The 19,277-nt window shown below is 40.5% G+C and overlaps 1 protein-coding gene across 14 annotated transcripts in view; it reads right to left on the bottom strand.

The window, feature by feature from the left end:
• Positions 1 to 19,277, bottom strand: part of Plcb4 (phospholipase C beta 4) — a 355,587-nt gene that overhangs the window by 58,212 nt on the left and 278,098 nt on the right. For all 14 annotated transcript variants that reach the window (XM_076929818.1, XM_076929820.1, XM_076929819.1 and 11 more), the window contains 7 exons: positions 16,023 to 16,131; positions 12,728 to 12,938; positions 11,078 to 11,171; positions 8,780 to 8,859; positions 8,205 to 8,289; positions 4,915 to 5,005; positions 4,312 to 4,407 (listed from right to left, as the gene is read on the bottom strand). In XM_076929818.1, coding sequence (XP_076785933.1) covers positions 4,312 to 4,407; positions 4,915 to 5,005; positions 8,205 to 8,289; positions 8,780 to 8,859; positions 11,078 to 11,171; positions 12,728 to 12,938; positions 16,023 to 16,131 — 766 coding nt within the window. The remainder of the gene's footprint in view (positions 1 to 4,311; positions 4,408 to 4,914; positions 5,006 to 8,204; positions 8,290 to 8,779; positions 8,860 to 11,077; positions 11,172 to 12,727; positions 12,939 to 16,022; positions 16,132 to 19,277) is intronic.

The following is a 19,277-nucleotide window of genomic DNA, read 5'->3' as shown; positions in this document are numbered from 1 at the left end:
ATGAGAGAAGGTTCCCAGGACCTACACACATAACCAGGATTTGGAAACTGCCCCCCACCTCTATGGTGTCAGTTTCATACACAGGTTGATTATCTTTAATTTGAAAATAATAATTAAAAAAAAACCAGAGAGTTCCAAATCCTAAGCTGAGTGAGCATTGTGGTAACAAACAAGAAGTTTCAGATTTCATGGTATTTTGGATATCACATTTTCATATCAGGGATACTTAATTGGTAATCTATTAAATGTCTCCAAATCTGGAGATGTGAGCCTGGGGATGAGAGCAGACACCCAGAAGTCTGGTTTTCCAGGGTGAAACAGGATGGGCACGGGGCCAGACTCTTGTTTCAAAGTAATAAATTATTAAATTAAAATTTATATTTAGAAAAATCTTAAAATCAGAACTATTTCTCGGGCCAAGTGTTTTGGCTAATGGATATTCAACTTACATAAGTCGTCTAACCTGATCATCCAGGTATAAACTGTATATTCCAGGTAGACACTTAGTAACTAGGACTTATATAGAGTATCTGAATATATGTTTTCCTGAGCATGCACAAATACGTAGAAACATTCACAGTCATATTCAACTTTGCTACTAAGCACCAGATGCTTTGCACTCAGCCTGGGAAGCAGCCATTTGTCCTTAGTTTGAATCCAGCCTGTGGTCAGGGTGCATGCACCTTTTTTTTTTTTTTTTTTTTTTTTTTTAAGAGCATTGTCTGTTTTCTTATGCCTCTAGGCAGGCCTGCCTTTCATAACCATATTGAGTGTATTCTTGCCTGTCATGCTGATATGTTTAAAGTGAAGAATCTACAGAACTTTCATATTATGATAGAGTCATAACTAGCTGGCTGAGCAGAATATTACTGAAGGAAACCAAGAATTACATATATAACCAGAACAACAGGACCTCTGTGCCCTAAAAGAGAAATTCGGTAAATGAAGGTCTCTCTTCAGGAACTTTCATACTTGTGTACAATTTCCTGTGCTAAATTTTTTGCAAAAGATAATAAATTTGTAAGTGTAATAGGTAATCAGATGCAATTTTTTACATACAGTAATAAAGAAATACAGTATTTAAGGTAGGAAGGTGCCTGTGTGAATGACAACTAGACTCATTTAGCCCTCATTTTAGATTATTATATATGTTCAGAAAACACCAGACTTGATTTTTTTCCATGTCCTAATTAGCTTTAGCTGTCAACTTGACAAAGCCTTTAACTATCTGGGGAAAATTTTTTAATTAACCAGGTGCTTATATCAGAATGGTCTGTTGGCATGTCTGTGGGAGAGACTGCCTTTATAGGTAACTGATGTAGGAGAAACTAGTCCACCATGGGCAGCAACATTCCCTAAGCAGATGATCTTGAACTGTCTAAGAGAGCCAGTTGAGCATATGTCTGCCAGATAGTCAACAAGTAGCATCCCTCTGGGGTCCTTGTCACACTTCTTTGACTGTAAAGAATAGCAAGCAGGCCCATCTCAAGTTTTTGCCCTTACTTCCCTCAACAATGGACCTGGAAATGTAAGTCAAATAACTCCTTTCTTCCACAAAGCTGTATTTGGATAGAGTGTCACAACAACAAAAATGAAATTAAAACAATCAGCTATATTTTTTAACCTTAAAATATTTTTAATGACCATTTCTTTTATATTTGTGTTATCTGTGTACTCCAAAGTCCTCTAGATTGGAGAAGTACTGTAGGGTGTAAAACGTTTGATCCTGAAGGTGGGAGATTCTGGAGCAGTTCTCTGTGCTGTTGCCATATGGACATTGTTAAGCTTCAGGTACACAGAGAATGACAGTGCTTCTTTACTAGGTTATATGATGTCAGGGCAGTGATCCAAGAAGTCTGCATCACAGTTGGTACAGAATGGCACAGTTATTATTGTTTTCTCCCTGTTAATTTATTCCATTATTTCTCCAGTTTGTCTTACTGGATTACAGATCCATAATGCCTTACATGCATTTGGTTACCTTCTTTGAAACTTCAGCTGAATTAAAAAAAAAAAAAAAACCTAGATTTTCTTAATATTACTTTTCTAATTTTTAGGGCTATTTATCGATACTTTATTATATATATATCATATATGTGTGTATATGTGTGTGAATATATATATATACATATATATATGAATATATACATATATATATGTATATATATACTTTATTCTTAAATATTGTTTTGTATTATTTTTTAAAATCTGAAAAATCTAATGGTTACATATTATACATCCAAAGATAGCTGAAGTGGTATCTGACCTGCCACTCACCTGCTCCCTTGAATGGGCAGACCTAGGATTGCTTCGATGAACAAAATAGAGTTGAAATGTTCATAGCTCATAAATAATGTAAGAGCTCCTACTTCCTGCATCTAGGGCCCAGATTCTTAGATGTTACAACTTAGCCAATGTTATGAGATGCTGAAATTACATAGAGGTCACAAGGGAATGCTCTGCTCAAATGCCCCAGCTGAGTTTCACAGATGGTTAAATTAGTGAGCAACCTGTATAAATTGTCTACGAATCTTAAAATGATGCCAACTCCAAGATGGTCACCTGCTAGCAACTGTATAAAAAAAAAACCCAAGGAGAACTAGACAAATAAACTCCAGTTGCTGACAAAATCCTGAGAGGTAATCACAAATCACCACAGATTTGTGCCTCTCTATGTGGACGGTGCATCATGTAATAAGATGCAAACATTATAGGAACTAACTGAATAGTACCGGAGATCTTTGGCCATTTAGATCCTACTTGGCACAGAGAAACACAAGAAAGTCAAACAAGGAAGTCAGACAAGGAAGTCACACACTACATTTTTCTCTGGGACTGGAGTTAAACCCACGGATACTTAGCTTATGTGTTAATGGAATCTCTCCCACAGTCAGGGTCTTAATAAGGGACAGTGAGTAAAATTAAGTAATCCTCATAGCTTTTGGGTTTAGCCTATGTACCTAGTCTCCTAAAATCAGACATAGTTTAGGTGTATGAGTGATAAGAAAGTTTCTACAAGTACTTTGCCTAAAGTCAGTCTGGGCATCCATGGTTCCCTAAAGCAATGCAAAAGAAGGTAATTCCCAGGATATATGATCAAGAGATCACTACCTGAAAACATTCCAAACTTTCAAATGGTCCACTTGTTACTATTATTACTAAGTATTAATATTATTATTTTCCAGTACAGAGAACCGAACCCAACGCTTTGCTCATACTAGGCAAATATGCTATCCTGAGTTACAGTTCCAGTACCAATTTTAAAAAGAACATTATGGCTGGCTATATTGAGAAGCTAGATAGGTGATGGTCAATATTTATATTTTAGGTAACACTTCCAGGGACCTCGGTAAGAAGGTCTGGAAGAAGGTTCAAACTGTGCTGTATCACTGAGCTACACCCAAGCTTAACAAAATTGCAATATAGGCTTTGACTGTCAAATTAATTTTGTAAGCATTAGTCGATCACTTCATTCAGTTCTCTTAGCCCATGTTCTTTGACTTACTACTGTTAGTAACAAGACTGAAGTTCATGTTTTTCTTCAAAAAAAAAAAAAAAGATTATAGAACGGACCTTTCAAAGGATCCCTTCTATTCCTGCCTAATATAGCTAGTGATTCAAAGCTGAGTCTCCGACTGGAAATCTTTTCTGAAGTGCTCCGTGCACAATGGGAAGGGAGACAACTAAGCTGCTAACATCCAGTGTCCAGATAAACTGGAAGTAATAGTATCCTAAAAATATCCCATCCCCTGAAAAGATTATGGCTAATAAAAAAAATACTCCTAAATATTTAGCAAGATAAAGTCATTTCTAGTCCAAGGAGTTTGTTGAGAGAGATTAATGTTTTTCTTATTTCCAATATAAAACTTTTTAAACGTGTAACTTGAAATGACAACTCATTACTCTCTGTGTGTGCAGGTGTGTGTGTGTGTGTGTGTGTGTGTGTGTGTGTGTGTGTGTGTGTGTGTGTTATCTATGTGGAGGATGTTTCTGTGTGCCAATGAGAGTATGTGAAAGACGGTGAGTGTAAGCCCACAGTGTGCACATGGAGGTCAGAAGACAACCTCACTTGTCAGCCCTTACCTTCTACCTTGTTTTGAGTCGGGCTCTCTTGGCTGTTTCCAGTGCTTTTGCCAAACTAGCTGGCTCACGGACCTAAGAAATCCTCCTGTCTCTGCCTCCCATCTTCGCAGACATCACAGTTGTTTATGTTAAACATGTTGATTCTGGGTATTCAGACTTTGATCCTCCCGCTTGCACGGGGAGTGTTTTGCCCATGCAGCCGCTTCGTTTCCCAGCCCCACAACTCACCACTTTCTATTTCCTCTTCATTGTCATCTTCTAAGATGCTAGCCGGGGCAGCTGACTCTCCAGCTTCCATCATGCTTTTCAATGCTTCAAGCTGTTCTATAAGTAACATCAAACATGGACATGAGAACAGATGCTAGATCACTTATGAAATGTGAGAAATCCTTCTGTCTCTGTCCCCATCTTCATGGGCATTACAGGTGTTCATATTAGACATGTGGATTCTGGATATTCAGACTCAGATCCTCACACTTACACAGCAAGCATTTACCCATGGAGTGCTTCCCCAGTCCCACAACACTGAGATGTTTCCAATGTGAGTGTAAGTTAATTTATCTTTTATGAACAGAACTGTGACAAAGCATGTAGCAGTGCAAATACTGTCTTCCTTCTGTATTTTAACACAGAAGCATATGAACGAGTGCTTTCCACTGAGTGGACCAGCTGTAAGAACAAAGGGTTAATGGGAATGTAGTGGCATAACACTGGAAAATAAATGTACTATCTGCACTCCACCCTTCCCTTCTCAAACCTGTCATCAGTTCTCAATCACATTTCATCTAGACACGCTGAACTTCTCAACAAAACACATGTGAATTGACTTACTTTTTTCAACTTCAGGCTTCAGCCTTTTGTTTTTGATGAGTATTTTTCTTTTGAGGTCATTAGGAGACGGCAACGGCCTTCCTGGTTCAAGCTAGAGATATACAGAAAGAGCTCAGTTAGGGACCTCTCCATGCGCAATTCCAGACCAAAAGAGCCCCAGATGCCTGGAGTGACAGCAGCCAGCAACCACTAGATGTCAGTGTGCACAGCTCTCCTTCCACGCAATGCTCAAATCAGCTCACTAAATCCAACTCCGATTTAAATAATGCTGTAAACCTGGAACACCCCCAGTCCTCTGCGGTGTATAGACAAATTCAACTTCCTTAGTAGAGTACGGTTTGACCTGAGTGGTGCTGGGGGTGGCAGTCCTGCTGGATGGTGGGCCTTTCACATTTCAAGTCTATCATACAGCACTCGAAAGGCCTCAGGCCACCCCTGTGTCTGCACTAGGTCACAGACTAAGCCTGACTTCTCACCAGACTGACGTGGGATTTTAATGGGTTCACTCAAGATGGGAAGAGATCTGAATGGCTGGAACCTGAACTTCGCTGTGGTGTTATGTTTGTGCTTTACAAGAAGTTAAGTCTGTTTAGGTCATTCTCTCTTATCAGTGGGACTGACCTCTGTCTACTTATTCACTCTCCACCCTTCCAGCTATTACCCATCCACTCTTACTTATGTATCTTTCCACACAGCCATTTATCTCACAACTCATTACTTTATCCTATGTTTGAGAAGCAAGTCTGCGCCTTGCCTTCTTAAGACTTTTAACTGAGGGCTACAGGCTGCCTGGTGGAACTGATCCCTTCCCTGGGAATGTGTACGTCCCTTCACTAAAAATCATACTTAGAAGGGGAAACAAAATAGTCATAGGAGGCAGAGGGAAGGAGGAAACTGGGTGGGAAAGGAGAGGAGGGGGAATGGGTGGTTAGGATCAGGTGCAGGGAGAGACAGGAGAGAGGCCCAGAGGGCCAGGAGAATAAACAGAGATGTGCAGCTGCCTGGGGTAGGCGGAAATGTCTAGGAAGTCTCAGAGACCTGGGATAGGAGTCAATGCCGGTGGTGACCTTAGCTGAGATGCCTAACAGTGGGGAGATGGAACCTGAAGAGGCTACCTCCTATAGCCAGGCAGGACTCCCAGTGGAGGAGGGATAAAGACACCAATCAACCCACAAAACTTTTGACCCAAAATTTGTCCTGTCTAAAAGAATTGATGGAGCAGAAACCAAAGGAAAGGCTCAACTCAAAACTCATTCCATGAGCAAGCACCAGCCCCTGACACTATTAATGATACTCTGTTATCCTCGTAGACAGGAGCCTAGCATAACTGTCCTCTGGGAGGCTGTAACCAGCAGTGAACTGAAAGACATGCAGATACCCACAGCCAAACATTACACAAAGGTCAGGGACACTTATGGAAGAGTTGGGGTAAGGATTGAAGGCCCTGAAGGGGATTCAAACCCTACAGAGTCAACAAACATGGCTCCATGTGAGCTCTCAGAGTCTGAGCCACCAACCAAAGAACATTCAGAAGGTGGAACGAGGCCCCCAATGTATATACAGCAGACAGGCAGCTTAGTCTTCATGGCTGCCTTGTCTGGCCTCAGTGGGCGAGAATGTGCCTAATCTGGCAGAGACTTGATGTGACAGGGTGGGAGGATACCCAGGGGTTCCCACCCTCTCTGGCGAGAAAGGGAAGGACTCTGTGAGGGAGGGACCTGGAGGATGAGCAGCATTTGGGATGTTAATTAATTAATTAATTAGAGCACAATGGCCTTTGCACAATAGCAAGCCTCTTCTCTTGCCCAAGAGAACAGAGGATCCAGGCTAAGGAAACAATAGTAATTCTTTTAGATATTGATAGATAGCAATATCTAAATAAATAAATGCATAAATAGAGATTGCTTCTTCGTATAGAATCCCTCAGAATCAGCTTCCTAGACAAGGATTCATACATCATAAGTTTATGTGAGAGCTGGCTCTTGCGCATGTCAACAGAGAAGTGGAAAAGTAAGAGAAAGGAGACAGCCAGTGAAGGGTGTGTTATTTAGATGTTATCACTGAGGCACCTGAGGGTGGTGCACAGGGAATCCTGCTGGGGAACCCAAGGTCAGAAGAGAACAGGTGCTCACAAATAGCCCTTGGGAATACAGAGTGAGGGGAATCTGTGGGGAATCCATTCCCAGACCCTTCCAGCCTGTCTCTCTTGTGTGATCAGAGCCTGACCAGTGACAGAGGTCACATTCCACAAAGAGCTGCAGGCACTGACAGGGAACAGTCAGGCCAAGTGCGGGGGAAGAGAGAGCTCTGGGAGGGCATGGCAGCACCACAGCGCTTCAGAGGCTGCAGAGAGCCAGGTGGGGAGCAAAGGATGCAGCCTTGCTTCCCTGTGCTTTCAGCTGCCACAGATACCTTTGGGGAAAATCCATGGTTAGAATAGCCAAGTCATTCACGTAGCACAAGTACCCTCTTGCCATGGACTTTCCTGTCCCTTCTCTTTTGTTGAATGCTACCATATTTACAGGAGGGATGAACAGCCTAACAAAACACTTTAATTTTAGTAAGCCTTGTTTCTTGTAGTATCTTGTCACAGTGCAACTTGTCTTCTTGGATGTTTCAGATCCTGACAGAAATCCAGTGAATTCTCTGGAACAATTACAAATGCATTCAGACTCCATAAAGCCCTTCTATGGGCCACGGACATTAATAATAACTGCTTTATGAACAAATGAGCAGGTATATAATGAAGTTTAAAAATGGCCATGTGACTTTGCCTGAGTATTTATTTTGGAGTTGGGAACTTGACCTCTGTGTCTTCTGACATCAGTTTGGAGCTTTTCCCACAGCAGCCAGCTCCCATGAGTTCTGAACCTTGGGCACACATTTGCTTACCTTGGGGATTTAATATACCTGCTTATGACCCTGGGTCGATCAGAAACAAAACAACACTGTAGGTGGGACCCTAGAGCAGGTGTTTTTACAGGTATCTGAAGTGACTCAGAATGCAGTCAACACTGGGAAGCACTGAGGGGCCTGGAATCTTGGCTTGGAAGCTTTATGAAATTTAAAACATGAGATCCTAAGAGCAGCCAGATTAAACCAAGTCAGATGTTTACTTTATGCTCCTCTCTACATCCCTCTGAAGCACGATAAAAGCTTTTTGTACCAGAGAATCTAAATAAATATGAAAATCCTTAGTATTCAGCCTCCAGTGCTACTTGACCCCTGAAAAAACACATTTCAAAACAAATCCATTCATGCTGGAACTCTCGTTTGCTAAAAATACATACTGGATGCGACTCAAGTGCTTGTTTCAACAGGAGATCCCCAAATAGATCTTCACAATACTTGGACATCTTGTACTGTTGATATTTGCTGGGGGAAAAGAAGTGGCATTTGTAAATTCAAGTGTCCATTAACTCTCCAAGAATGAGAGAGACATCCATCCCGACAACTAGACTCCCCGGCATTGCAAAGTGCAGGACTATCTTCATAACATTAACTAAAGCTATACTTTTAATATACTGTATAAACTTTAATTGGTACAACTTTAAACTTAAAAAAAAAAAACGGCAAGAAAGACATAAGAATGCTTTCCAAGTTATTGCCAAATTTTCCATCTCAAAGGCACTTTAGACTAGGTGTCCTAATTGCTGAACTTTTGTTTAGGGAAAGCATTACTCAGCCACATGAAGATGACTTCTTGGTAGGCAGGGTGGGAATGACTGAGTCCTCACTGGAGGATTATTTGCTATTTAGCCATTGGACAGCAAACTACTCAGTTAAAAAAAAAATTAACAGCAGGACAAGAAGCAGGGGATCTGAAACACCACCAAGTAGGGACATGGTGAAGAAGCCTTTGTACCTGCAATGGTTTTCAAAGGAGAGAATTACAGGATATTCTGATGTGACAAACGCCGTTTCCTTGATGGCTTGAATTACATCCTTTAAAGACAAAGAGTGTTTATGAAAGAAAAGAGCAGACAGATTTAAGGCATCTGACACTATTCACAGTTGACTAACTGAGCATTTCAGAAAGTCAACTTTAACAGTTCTGACCTGGAGAATACATCTGCCTAGACACCCCTCCTGGCGAGACTCAAGAGGTTTAGGACATTGCTTTTCTGTCAAAGCTCTCTTCTGTTTCTCCAGTGCTATTAAGTGACATTACTTGAGTGGCCTGCTAGTTCTCACTTGACAATGTGCAGAGCCAGGGACTCTGGTTCATCCGGCCCCCTTTTGTGTAGTACTTAGGTTTGAATGCAGAGCCTGGAAGCATATGCTCAACCACTAAACCAGGCCATTAGCCCTCATCATTCTCTTTGAAGAGAAAGTAAACTTTGTACAGGGAGTTTCCTGACAGACTATTCATCAATTCATTCTTCTGGAGAAATGTGCTGGTAGTAACACAACAATTTCTGGAGGCTGCTAACTGTCCGTCCTCTGAGTTTGGTATCAGCTTGGACTATGTATGTGTCCACCGTTCTTTGCTGACCCTACTGTACTGATATGACAACTGCAATATCCACTGTTTGTGGTGAGCTTGGTAAAACATGGGTCTCCTCTGCAGTCAAGTAACATGTGAGGTGAAACAGGCGTGGGCTCTGACTTCACTTTTATATCCCTGCCTACTCCCAAATGGGCTAACACCTCCCTATACCTTGCATCTTATGAAGGAGACAAGCTGCATCTGAGGGTTAGCCCTCATGTTTATTTTAGAAAAAGAGACTTCAAAGCACTGCTTCTACAGTCACACTATAAAATCTACAAATTCTTACTGGTCTGTAGCTAATCACAGAGCAAGCCTCATTGCTCAGCAAGCTAGAAGGTATTTTTACAATAATTATCCGTGGCACGGCGGTTAAAATGACAAAGTTGGAAATATTCTATTCAATCAGTCAACTAACTGTAATTCCTTAAAGTTTATTCACAGGTAAAAATGACCACACACTTAATTGCCTAGTAAATCGTCTGGAGATATCATTTGAGAAAAGCTCTCGCTTTGTCCCTGGGGTCTGCTTTCCTTTCTGGGTGATTTTTTTCCATGCTGTGTCCTGATTGATCTCCTTAGTTCTTTAAGGTGGACACCACTGGTCTTGTCATTTGATGACTTTGTGAACTCGCATCTTCTCACTCTAATACACCCTAACTCTTCTTAGAAAGCATGATCTTAAATTGATGCTGATGGAAAGTCACTAATACCTTGTCTAAGAAACATGATATGGATGGACCATTCCACGTACAGAATTGAGGCATCTCTAGTTTGGAAGACACTGTGGTCTTCAAAGCTAAGGGCCAGTCATCATCACTATTTATCTAGACTATGCAAACCAGCAGGCATGAATGTTTCTGACATTAGCTTACCATACAATTTCATTTCTTTGGTGGGATACCATGGATATGTGGAAGAACACACACAAAAAAACTAGCCTTCAAATCACACGTAGACACCACCTAAAGATCCCATGCAATACCTTGTTTATTAACTATTTTCCTTTGGGTGAGAAGTTTTAGTGGGGAAACTTCTCACTGTCCTTGGTACTGAAATGACCACACTTACTGCGGATCCTGGAAATTATGTTTTGTTCTTGGCTCTAAATCCTTTGAAAGTGTGGAGCCTGATTTGTGGAAATGCTTCCCAATCTATAAGATTTCCTAACATTTGTTCACAATACCAACCTCATTGTCTCCTTATTTATAAGTTTTGTTTCTCTTTTTATGCTACCTTGGAGTCTCTTGGGAATAAAAGAAAGTGGGCAAGCAAATAGGTAGGTAAGATGAAAAACGTTTTGTTGATTTTAATTTGAGGAAAGTTCTCACTATGACTTCCATGCTAGCCTTGAAATCCTCAACTCAAGCAATCTCCCTGCTTCAGCATCCCAAGACTATATGTGTACCCATACTATACCAGATATTGTGTGGGGCTAAAACTAAGTCGACTCTGCTAAAGGATCTCATTACATTATAGTTATTATTTGCAAGCAAGAAGACCATGAAGGGAATATTATATTACAAATAATACCTGTCTTGACTTTCTCCATAAAAAGAGAGAAAAGGAAATGTGAATGTACATTGTTTTGGAAAATGAAAAAAAATTGTTTTCTTGTTTCCTCCATTTGTACAAGGTCTGGGAAAGCTATGACTGTGAACGCTTAAAACCCACCTTAAAAAGTATGTCTGTACACATTGCTTTTCCATGAGTTATTATCGGTTCCTGGTCTTCACCTTTTCCATCCCAGCAGTCAAGTTCAACACACCTAGGAACACAGTCAGATTACAACACTGAGTCCTCAGCAGAAAACCACACACAAAGTCACAGAGACATCAAAATAAGTGGCTTCTTATAGGTCAAAAAACTGAATGTGTAACATGGTTATTTCATGGGTGCACAAGTCAAAACTATATTTTGATCCTCATGTTGGCATCACTGAAAAGACCTTGGATGAAAAACTGGGTAATTCCAGTTTCTTGACAGTGTAAGGCCATCTTGGGCAAGTAAGTGAGATTCTTTCTAAGAATAAAAAGTGAAGTGAGATCCTGAGTTATAACTCAGAGTCAAGCCCTTGCTTAGCAGGCATGGAGCTCCCAACTCGTCGCTAAGACCAAGCAAGAAACAAATGCACATGCTGTTTTAGGGTTCATACACAGGTATTCAGACAAAGCTCATCAAGGAAGTAAGGATGGAGTTAATCCCGCTTGTAGCACTTCCAGACACAAAACATACTGAGTCTTAAAAAATATTTCCAAAAAATAATACAATTATATTTATTTTTGCACTACTTCAATCTTAAATATTTGCTTATTTCTATAAAAGTCACTCCCAGTGATCTTTCCTCAGAGAGCTAAACTTCTGAGTTTTATATTAAGTAATCCCATTTTTTTATAATTTTGATTTTTGTATTTTGGGGAATGGTAGAGATTGAACTAAAGACCTTGCACGGGCTAAGCAAATAACCCGCTCTCCAAAGTAAATCCCCACCTTCTTTCTAAGACTAAATAAAACTAAATTTAAAACTATCTACAACTTAATATGGCTTCCTAAAATATGTGTATTTTCTGGTTTTAAGATTTTTGAGGTCATATTTTAAAATAATAGTAAATGAATGACTTTTGACTCCCAGGATAACTGAGTCCTTCATGCAATACTGTTTGTTCTCACTCAAAGATAAATGAACATAATCTGTTAAAGAAAAATGTAGATAGCCTTTTTGTGATGATTACCATTTCTGATTTTTTGAGAAAAGCAAATTACAATAGTCTTCCCTTATCCATGGGTCAGTTAACTAGAGTCAACAATGGTTGCAGAATATTAAATGCAAATTTCAACATTTAACTTAAACACCACGTGAGTCATGTGGTGGCACCACTCTTCAGCAGAGCACCCTGCCTACAGATTGGATCAGTGCAGTGACTAGCACATCACAATGTACTCACTACCACCGGTCAGCCATTAGTGGCCTGTTATCAGAATACTTTAGAACTATAGTGCTTGTATTCAAGGACCCTCCCCTTTCACAATAGCAGCCCCAAGGTGAAAGGCAGCAAAGCTGCCAATATTATTACAGTATATCCTTGGACAAATTTTAGTATCGATGTTGATAGACTCTCTGTGCCTAATCTGTAAATAGAACTTCATCACAGTTATTGATCTATGGGGAAGGGGTATAGATATATAGAATTAGGTACGAGCCATTGCTTCACAGATCTACAGGTCATCTTGGAACACTGGGGATCCAAGGGATAAGGGAAGGACAACTATAAATCTAAAGGCATCATAAACAGACAAAGCAAATTGCTGACTTGACTTCCAGACCTGCAACCAGCCAGGAGAACTTGTCTGTACATTTCCACTGAAGACTTCCCACCAAACTGCCGGCCGGTGAGATAGGTGTTGTGAGAGGAACTGATGAAGTAATGAGCCAAGGGGTGGTCCATCTCCTGGTAAAGTTCTAAGCGATCTAGGAAGACTGGGGCATTTTCATCTGACATCAGATACCTGCAGAATCCATCACTGGATATGAGGCCTAGAGAGAAAGGAAATCTTAATGGCACTGGGGCTCTGAAGATGCACATCTTACATTTTGCTGAGCCTGTTGAGCCAGCTTAAAAACAAGATCAGAAGCAACTTCATAGTCTCCCCCAAGAACCTGTATCTTTCAGAACTTAATACATATGATTACATATTACAAGCAAAACAAGGCAATCTATGAATATTCTCTTTCATATCAGTAGCAGCAGATGTTTCCAGTCCTACAAATGAAAAAAAATTATACTATGAACCACAGTGAGGAGGGACCAGGGGGCCTCTGGCTCTGCTATGACCACCTTTGCCTTTCACTGCCTGTCTCATGGTTTCTCCTGCAAAGTGGGGAGAATGCTAGCCCTCTTGTCTCCCAGGATCATCCTGACTGATAATGAGAATACCTGCAGGATGTGTGGCATTAATCCTAAGTCACTGGAATTTTTATTCAATCCAAGGAGGGATCTTTCCTAGGAATGGCTCTCCAAAATTTAACAAGTTTGTTTTCACAACTTCTAGAGGTAACCTGTGGAGCTGGTGAGAAACATTCCTGAGACACAAAGCACCTCTCACTTCAGTCACTCTTCTAAAATTGGGCGGGGGCTACATGACAAGCACAGAGCAAATAACCAATGCTTCACAAGTGCTGGGAGCCTCAGCCCTTTGCTTTTTCATGTAACCACAAGAAAATTATGAAAGCAGTCTCACACCTACCAAAAAGCTCCACTGACCACGTAAGAAAATGTTCGTTCATTCCAACATTAAATACTTTTGAGACACTGGTATAGATGCAGAAAACAGAGACACATTCCAGTTTTACAAAACTAACATATTGTTGGTAAGAGAAATAAATATACGAACAAATAATGCCTTGAAAGTATTGGAGGGACAAAACCCACAAGATGAAAGCTACAAAAGAATACTGGGATCCTGGTTTAGGTATGTGGCCAGTGAGATCGTAAGGACACACATGAGCATGAGGACAAACCATGCAAGGAGGACTGGGGCTTTCAGGCAGAAGGATGAGTAAATGCAGACATCTTAATGTAGAAATATGTGTTCTCAGTCTACTCAATGAATGAGCAACATCTTGGGAAAGTGGTGGGCAATGATGGTGGAGAGGGAGCCCAAGGCCACAGTCCTAAGTACTTGAGATTTTATTCCAAGTGTGCTGGGAAGTTTGGTGGGATGGCTGAGTCCAACAATACCAGCAAATAGTGTTCTAAAAGGCTTACTCTGGCTGCTGTGTGATGCACAGTACTGGATAAGGGGCCAGGGGGATAAATCAGAAGGCAATTAGCAGTGCCCATGAGGCACTCTAGGCCTCAGCATCTGAGAAGCTGAGAATAGAGAAGTGGATCTCATATGTTTTGCTGAGAGATCATAAGTGATGTGAGAGAATTCAAAACTACAGGGTGATTCCAAAGGTTCTGGATTGAATTGCTAAGTAAGTAGTGTAGCATTTTATAGGCTGGGAAAGAATGCGGGCTGGAGACAGGAAAATCAAAGCATGCTGCAAACATGCCCATACAATATTCAGATGAACAGGCCTTGGTTTATGGTAGAGATTAGGATCGGAGGGTTTACTCTGAAAGTCACATGTATACAGAAGATACCAAAAGCTACTGGCCTGCAGACCACCCCCTCTCAAAGCACAGAGCAGTGAAGAAGCTGAGGTCTAGCACTGGGTTTTCAAATACTGAAAGCCAGTATTTGGTGACTGTATGAGAGACTCTTTAGGGTACATACCTGCATGTGGAAATGCTGAACTAGCAGAAAGGCATATTTTCTACTTTATGAGCCACTGTCCCAATCCCAAGGTAGATGTATGTATTTAACCTCCTATGAGGAACATATTTTGCACTGTGTTCTTATACTGATCAAGTTAAGACAGGCTTTAATTTTCTGTCCTTTGTGAAAGGGAGAAGCTACATTTTTAGGTGATGCCAGTTATAATTAGACTTTAGGTCTTGAAAGAGCTTGAGAAATAACAAAGACATACATAAACCATAACATTATCACATTGCCAAGGAACTGTTCCACCTGTCTTTCCTTTGAACAAACCACAACTGCCTTGGGGAGGGGTGTCTTACTCAGTTTTGAAGTCCCAGTGTTACAGGTTGAATGTAAAATGTCCCTCACAGGTTGATCTGTTGGGACACCTAGTTCCCAGTGGGTGGTACTGTTTCAAAGGTTATATAACAGATTAGAAGAGGTAGGTCACTGGGGGGATGTCTGGGATCTGGATACTTCTGCTTGTTAGTCCTGATATAATGTGACCAGGTGCCTCGCACTCCTGACACCATGCCTTCCTGCCATGACAGATGAAAATTTGCTCAAAATGTGAACTAAATGAAATCCTTTCCCCCACTGAGTTGCTCCTGTCAGTTATCCTGGTCACAATGATAAGAAAAAGCTTCTCAAAGCAAATGCAACGCTGCTTGTTTCCTGCTTCTAAGTGCCAGGCTTGCAGGCATGCCCCTGCTGCAGGGATGCCCTGAAGTCTTCTCCACAGTTTTCCTTTGACTAATATTTGTATTGTTCTCATGACAAAATGAAAGGGACAAAGATCCAGGAATATGAACAACTTATGAACATGATTCCTGACTAGTTAATCTGCTTTCAGTGTTTTTAATCTTCCAACACAAGCTGTCAAACAAGGAGGCAGAGAGCACATCAAATGACATACTAAATTTATTAAGCTTAGCAAAACAAACGGGAGAAAAGAAAGGTAAAGATTCTTATGTGACAGAAAGTCTTTCAAAGACTGTGCAGAAAGACTGTGTTTTCACACTATGCATAATTAAAACCTGGTTTATAAGCATACACAGGAATTGTCATTACAATGTGTTTAACAACATGATACATTCAGTAGTAGTGTACTTCAGACAGTGTGGACTCGCTTGATAGAATATGCAAACTGAATTAATTTAAGAGCAAGAAAAGAATAAATAAATTACTAATCTTTGGATCCACAGTGCTCAAAAGCATTTAAGATATTTTAATTAAAATTCAAGAGTTTTAAAGGCTGTATGCTTTTTCTGTCTTAACAAAAACAAAACTGAATTAAATTTTCCATCGATGTTACCTTTTTTCTTCAACTCTTCATCAGGCTCATACATCTCAATGATCTGCATTGCTCTTTTAGCATCATAAAATGGGAATAAAATTTCATTCAGCCGAGGATCTCGTTGATGCTGTGATGAGAAAACGCCTCCATTTAGATCCCACTCCTCACACTTGAAACATGTTTCTAAGCACATGATTTGTAAAACAAGATAGAGCTAGACTGTCGTGTTCATAATCACAAAGATCAGATTTAGCTGCCTTTCTGACTCTCTCCCTAAACTAGTCCTCAAGAAAGTCTGTATCTGGACCTCTGATGGAGCCTGGTGGAGAAGAGATGAAATGTGTGTTTTTCTCCTGTATAATGTTGAGGGACACACGACAGAGTGAGAATGTCAGCTGTACTGGCTTCTCCTTCTAGTACTCCCATGGCTGTGGTGTAGGGATGTGACTTGCCACAAATATGTGTAAAAATGAGAGCAGAGGGTTTTTATAATAGTTAAAAATTTAGTATTAAGTCTAGTTTTAAAGTGAAAAAAAAAAAAGCAACCAGATCATGTACTAAGAGGCCCAAAGCTCCAAAACAGTAACAGCAAAACCTCCTAATGTCAGAATAAGTAGTTAGTTTTCATTCTACCTTTCTCTCATAATGAGAGGTCCTTGAGTACCCTGCAAACTTCATTTTCTTGTCAGTTTTCCAGAAAGTTATAATTGTAATGATGAAAATTAATAAGCACAGAATACTTATAAGTATATATTATATAAAAAAACTTGAAGTTAAAAAGCAATGGTGCAGAACATCTTCACTCTAAAGCTGACCTCACTTTACTCTAGAAACCCGAGTGGAGGCATGGAAGGAGGGTCTTGTGGAAGTTGCTGGCAACAACCTTTCCTAATCAGCACATAAGATGTTCCCTGTATTGCAGAAGCAACACACTTCCTACAGTGAGGATAACTTCCCAGAATTGTGAGAAGCCCATTCACTATCTAAGTGTTTGTGTGTATGTGTATGTTTGTGTGTGTATTTGTGTGCATGTGTGCACATGCACGCCTGCATGTATATGCCTGCACAGGTGTGTGTGTGTGTGCGCTTGTGTTTGTGTGTGTACGTGCATGTACAAGCATATGCCTATACAGGGTACATGTGCATGCCTCTGTGTGTGTGTGCTTGAATGTATGAGCCTGCACAGGTGTGTGTACCTGTGTGAGTGCATGTGGGTATGTGTGCCTGTGTGTACATGTGCTCACATGGCATGGCACATGTCTGGAAGTAGAGGGTCCACTAAACTTTCTTATACTTCACTGATGATGACAGGATTGCATCGTGTCCCCGGTTATCCCTCAAAGGAGTAAAAAGCAAACTTTTGTGGAATAATGACCAATAAGCAGATATGAGCAGGAATTGGTCAACAAATAGTATTTGGGCAACAACTCTTTACCCAGATGCATGCACAGGCTTTGCAATCTTACTAGGAAGATGTTCAGAAGCAACTGTTACAAGTTCTGAAGAGAGGGCCATGTTCAGAGCTACACCTTTGGCCAATGGAGCACTTGATTTTAATCGCTAAAACAAAGATGTGTCTAGACATCTCCTTGTCCTGTTTAGTTAAGAGTGTTAAGGGATGACATCAATATCTTTTGACAGACTATATTCTTTTGTAATATTCAAGAATTATTGACTATGTCATGCATATGCTGGAAACTATTATACTAACAATAGCAGGCCTTGGTTCTAAAGAGAATGGTGCTGAGATCTGTAGAGAAAGAGAAACTGATGTGGATCACAGGGTGCCAGGCAAGTGAAGACATGCTGCACCCCTTAAGGATCTGATGCACCCTGCAGCACACTCCAGTATTCAAGGGGATAAGAATGCACCCTGGGGTGAGAAGAATCATTTAAAAGCATTCAAAGAAATAAAACCTCAACCACTATCTAGGAATTGGTTTTTTTTTTTTCCTCATGAAAAACAGCATTGAAGACAGATAGGGAAGGGAAGGGTTTTTTCATACCCCAGCACAGTTACACTCAGAGCTATCCTCTGTATCTTCACTAGGAAAATTAAGTCATAAGGTCACTGTTGAGCATTTGGACCTTAAGAGAAATAATAGAGCAAATCCATGTGGGAGGAAAAATGGGAATATAGCCATGAGAGAGAAAATATATGGCAACAGTGGAAAAAGAAGGGAATTGAGACATATTTGGGTGTTTTACACACAGGGGTACAGGCAAACATGGCACTACTTAGAAATGTGCGCTGTGCACGGCAGCAGCAGAGGAAGCATTCCTATCACTTGGAAGATTTTAAAGAATGCAGATTCTGGGAGCTTCTCCTCAGATCTGCTGAAACTGATTCCCAGGAGAAGCCAGGCCTTATTTGGGTGGAGGAAGGCTAGTATACTTTCCAGGTGATCCTGACTTGCTCATTTTAAGCAGTACTGCTCTAAGATAGAAGGTGTGTCTCAATCGATAGAATGCTTGCCTAGCCCTGTGGGCTTAATCTCCAGTACTGCACTGATCAGGTGTGGTGATTCTTGTCTGTGACGGCAGCACTTGGAAAGCAGAGGCAGGAAGATCAGGAGTTGAAGGGCATCTTATGCTATGTATTGAGTTGGAGGCCAGCTATATGAGATTCTCTCTCTAAGAAAGAAAGAAAGAAAGAAAGAAAGAAAGAAAGAAAGAAAGAAAGAAAGAAAGAAAGAAAGAAAGAAAAGAATAAAAGCAAAATGCATTGCTTCAACCTGTAACCACATGCATTTTAATACTTGTATATCAACTACAACAAAATCAGAAAAAGAAAAAAAAAAAAAAACCAAATACCAAAGTTCTGCAAGGTAGGACTAGTCATTTGACCTGTGCAGCTAATAAAGCTTTATCCATTTAAATGTAGAGGAGATCATGCTCATAAGACCATCCATATAGTAGACTGGATAGCCAGGGAACACAGAACAGATCAGAATTTGCTACCTAATGGTTACAGTCTTAGCAAAAGAGCTTTAAGTGCAGACAAATATAAAACTCCATTTTGACCTGCTCAGCCAAATATTAGGATATTTTCTTCCCACCCAAATTTTCACATTTTAAAAGACAACATAGCATGGTCCATCTGAATAACTGAGAGGCAGAAAACTGCATCAGAGTAAGGACCAATGCAACATATATTAATCATATTCACTTAACATCAGAGTAATAGGGTACAGAGGAGTTCTAGTTAGAAACAAGCACAGCGAGGCAGGTTCACTGGTCTGAGACAACCTCAGCTTCCACTCAGAAAAACAG

Source organism: Arvicanthis niloticus, chromosome 2 (genome assembly GCF_011762505.2).
Source record: "Arvicanthis niloticus isolate mArvNil1 chromosome 2, mArvNil1.pat.X, whole genome shotgun sequence".
In the NCBI taxonomy this organism is placed as follows: Eukaryota; Metazoa; Chordata; class Mammalia; order Rodentia; family Muridae; genus Arvicanthis; species Arvicanthis niloticus.
Note: the sequence above shows the minus strand (reverse complement) of the source record. Positions and strands in the feature narration are given on the sequence as shown.